Raw genomic sequence first — 3,745 nt, forward strand, 5'->3', positions numbered from 1 at the left:
ATTTAAGCAACTCTCGATTGTATTAAGATTATGTTACAGAGTATTTAAGCTTTAGTTGTTTAAATAAACTTTAACCAAACCTGCCTTAAATGGACACTTTTTAAAAATGTCCTAAAAATTTCCAAATCTTCTATGTTAATAACCATCACAATCATTGTTATTTTGCGCGTCTAGTTCATGTTCAAGCTTCTCGCGCGTCTAGTTCATGTACGCTACTAAACTTGTACAACGTCTAAACGCAATTATGTCACTTGGTTTACTTTTAAGTACCATATCGTGTTACAAACTCTTTTTTTAATTAAAATTTTTTTTTTAGCTTCTTTAAAAAGTTTGGCGCATTGCTTGTAATTAGTTCGAGCTTATATAAAACGTCGTTTATTCATCCTGTTAATCGAGATTCTTATCAAAAAATTTAATTAAAGGATTAATAACGTCACTTTCAAATTCATAAATAATATTCCCGATATATAGACCATATAGTTAAATAGATATATAGAAGTTATATAAAGTCATATTAATCTTTAGAGTTTTAAAGTTTGACAACTTAATTTATTAATAGAACGGAAAATTTTTGAGCAATTTTGCAGCAAGAACTTCTGCTCACCTTAGGTATTGTAGTTTTACAACGCCTACTACTTTGACCAACCACGTTTTTGAATGTTGTGATCTTTTAACTTTTCGTGTTTTTATTTTAATAATTTCGTTTTTAAAATCAATAAAGTTTGGCATTTGCAATAAATATTTAAGTTTTTGATTTTTATAGAGAAAATTTGCGGTGTTAAACAGTGAACAAGAGCGGCAGCTGATCAGATTTTAAAATGTTGTTAAGAAAGGTAAGTTTTGATAATACCATCAACGGGGAAGTGTGTATGAATAGTAAAGTTATCTTTTTCATGCAATTGTTTTATTGACCAATCAAAAATCTTGTATTCTTTTCGGAGAACGTGATTTTAAACTGATTGTTTTTGAAACATAGTGTTTTCGGAATTCTATAGTAAACTATATATATTCATGGTTAAAACCGTATATTTGATTCACGCGAGATATGTTTTTAAATGTCAGTGCATTTGAATGTTCTCTCTTAATGCTATACTGTTTGATTATTTAAATTTTTTTGGTGAAGTAGACGATTATGAAAGTTTGTTTATATTACTAAAAGAACATTTAATTTAAGCAATTTTTTAATATTTTACAAGGCTATGGATGTTGATGTGGAATTAATATACGACGATAGTCCAACCATTCAAAGAGAAGATAGACCAAGATCTCGAACATGGCCAATTTTGCCTTCTCCTATAGAAACAATTCACGAAAACGAGTATAACACTGATATTGGTAGTTCTTTACGACCTGCAATTATAGAAGAAAAAGAGGTCGAAGAAGACGTTAGTGATAATTTAAAAAAAAATGAGCAAAACCCTCGTAAAATCTCAAGAAAAAATGCATGGGGAAATTTGTCTTACGCAGATTTAATATGTCAGGCAATCCAAGCGTCACCAGACCAACGTTTAACTCTTTCGCAAATATATGACTGGATGGTTAGAAACATATCATACTTTAAAGATAAAGGGGATTCTACATCAAGTGCAGGTTGGAAGGTCAGCATGTTAGATAATATCATTAATATCACTAAAAGTTTCCAATTTTAAGTTTTTTGTGCAATTCTTAATTTTTTCTATACGAAACATTAGATTTTAAAACGAAAAAGTTTATTTTCAGAGCATACAATAATAAAAAAAAAAATTAATAAATTAAATAATTGTGTATTACTCAGTTGAAGATTTTATATAAATTCATACGCAGTTACAAGCCCTAAAATTTTTTTTGAATTTAATAAAATATGAATCATTTTGCTTTTAGAATTCTATTCGTCATAACTTGTCTCTGCACAGTCGATTCATGCGTGTTCAGAATGATACCAATGGAAAGAGCTCGTATTGGGTAATAAACCCAGATGCAAAAGCAGGGAAATCAAGTCGGCGCCGCGCTGGTTCAGTTGATGGACAACCTAAGGAAAAAAATAAAAGAGTGCGAACTAAGAAACATCAAAGCATTGATGACATCACTTCTCTTTCTCCAGCGAATACGCCGTTAAAGCAAAATCATTCTTACGAAAATCTCTTAAGCGTATCTTCGCCGTGTTCAAGCACTGATTCTCTTTCAAATGTTGAAGAGATTAGTTCCGAACGTGTTTGCAGCCCCAATTACGCGTCTTCTGATATAAATAGTCCTTACACTGGTGATAGTTTTGCCCGACCACGCTCAACGTCGACAGTATCTGTTCAAAGTAACATTAATCCATCCGAGCTTGAGGATGATTTAAAGCGCATAGATCAACAAAGCGTAATATCGTTTCGTGTTGATGATGAGTCTTCCGATCAATTTAGCCTAAGCTCAATTAATCTAGATGATTCAATGAAAAAAATAACAGAAAAAAAACTGTCGAAAAGCGAAGAAACAAATTTTTTATTATCAAACCGCCAAAGTACTGACTCTTTCACGAGTAACGACTCTGGGTATGACGGTTCTGTTTATTTTTCACCACATTCAAATTTCAATAGGTGCGGCCAAAATTTACCGATGATATCTTCTCCTAACAGCATAACACCATTCCAACAAACTGCATACAATCCTGGATTTCCGATGCAAGTACGCGATATAAATCAAAATAGTTATTTTATGCACCAACAATTTGATACCACTTTTAATGGTGATAATTTTGTACGTTCGCCAAGCAGACTTAAACATTATGACGCTGATAAATCTTATAATGCGTTAGTAAACAATATTAGCGAAAACTGTTCATCTAGTCAAACTTATATTTCAAAAGGGCAGAGAGTAAACTTAGACGACTGCTTTTATAGTCAAAATATTCTGCCCTCGCATAACGTATATGATATGCTTGATACCATTCCAAGCGACTTAGACCATGTAAAGCTCTACAGTTTTGAAGATCCTCATCAATTAGCAATAGATTTAAACCAGATAATTGAAAACGATTTAAAGGGATCCTCAACAAATTTAAAGTCGCTTTGTGAGCCCATTGTTAATAACAAAACGTCGTCAACTTCGAGTGATTTTATTTATCAAAACTGGGTTAGGTGATAGAAAGAATTGTAAAGCGGTACAAATTACTATGAGAACGTTTTTGTTTGAGCAACATCTAATGAACTCAGGAAAAGTTCTATATGGAATGAAATATGTTTTTAAAAAAAAGGCGTTCTTAGAAATTTTGAAACAAATACTATAATTTTGCCCCATTCCTAATTCACAAGTTTTTATGGAATCATGGCCATTGGATTCACGGCCTTCTATATTACCTAAAAATGCTGTTTAATAATATTCCAATTTTTTTAGTTTTTTTTTTCTGTCAAATATTTTTATTTTTAAAAAACAATTTAGTTATTACGCGTTATTAAATAAAGTGTGGTGTCATATTTTAAAGTATTTTTCTTTCACGAGAAATCGTTTCGTTTGTTGCATTTATAAATGTTTCTCAAAAGTGTAATTTCCATTTACATGATTTATTTAACGGTTGCTTATTTGTACATCTCAATAAAATTGAAGTTACCTAGCAATACAAAATGGAGTTACTTAGCAACAGTCAAACTCTGTGGTATTGCATTGATATTGAGTATGTGGAAAGATAGTTTCCGATTTTAAAACTTTTTTAAATAAAGGAATCATAATAACTTTAATTCAGACTATTTGTTATAAAACTTCTTAAATTTAAAATCATCAAAAA

General features: G+C 30.9%; 1 protein-coding gene across 4 annotated transcripts; it reads left to right on the forward strand.

The window, feature by feature from the left end:
• The first annotated feature begins 462 nt into the window (after positions 1 to 462).
• LOC100202184 (forkhead box protein O1) lies at positions 463 to 3,437 on the forward strand. Of its 4 annotated transcripts, none has more exons than XM_065792086.1 (4): positions 463 to 609; positions 764 to 833; positions 1,197 to 1,598; positions 1,861 to 3,437. In XM_065792086.1, exons 2-4 carry the CDS (start codon positions 819 to 821, stop codon positions 3,103 to 3,105), a joined length of 1,662 nt encoding a protein of 553 aa, XP_065648158.1. In that variant the 5' UTR covers positions 463 to 609; positions 764 to 818; the 3' UTR covers positions 3,106 to 3,437. The 4 variants fall into 4 exon arrangements, with proteins under 4 accessions (XP_065648158.1, XP_065648159.1, XP_065648157.1 ...); XM_065792087.1 differs by having other exon boundaries at positions 603 to 659; XM_065792085.1 differs by lacking the exon at positions 463 to 609 and having other exon boundaries at positions 617 to 833.
• Positions 3,438 to 3,745: the final 308 nt, after the last annotated feature.

Source organism: Hydra vulgaris, chromosome 03 (genome assembly GCF_038396675.1).
Source record: "Hydra vulgaris chromosome 03, alternate assembly HydraT2T_AEP".
Classification (NCBI taxonomy): domain Eukaryota; kingdom Metazoa; phylum Cnidaria; class Hydrozoa; order Anthoathecata; family Hydridae; genus Hydra; species Hydra vulgaris.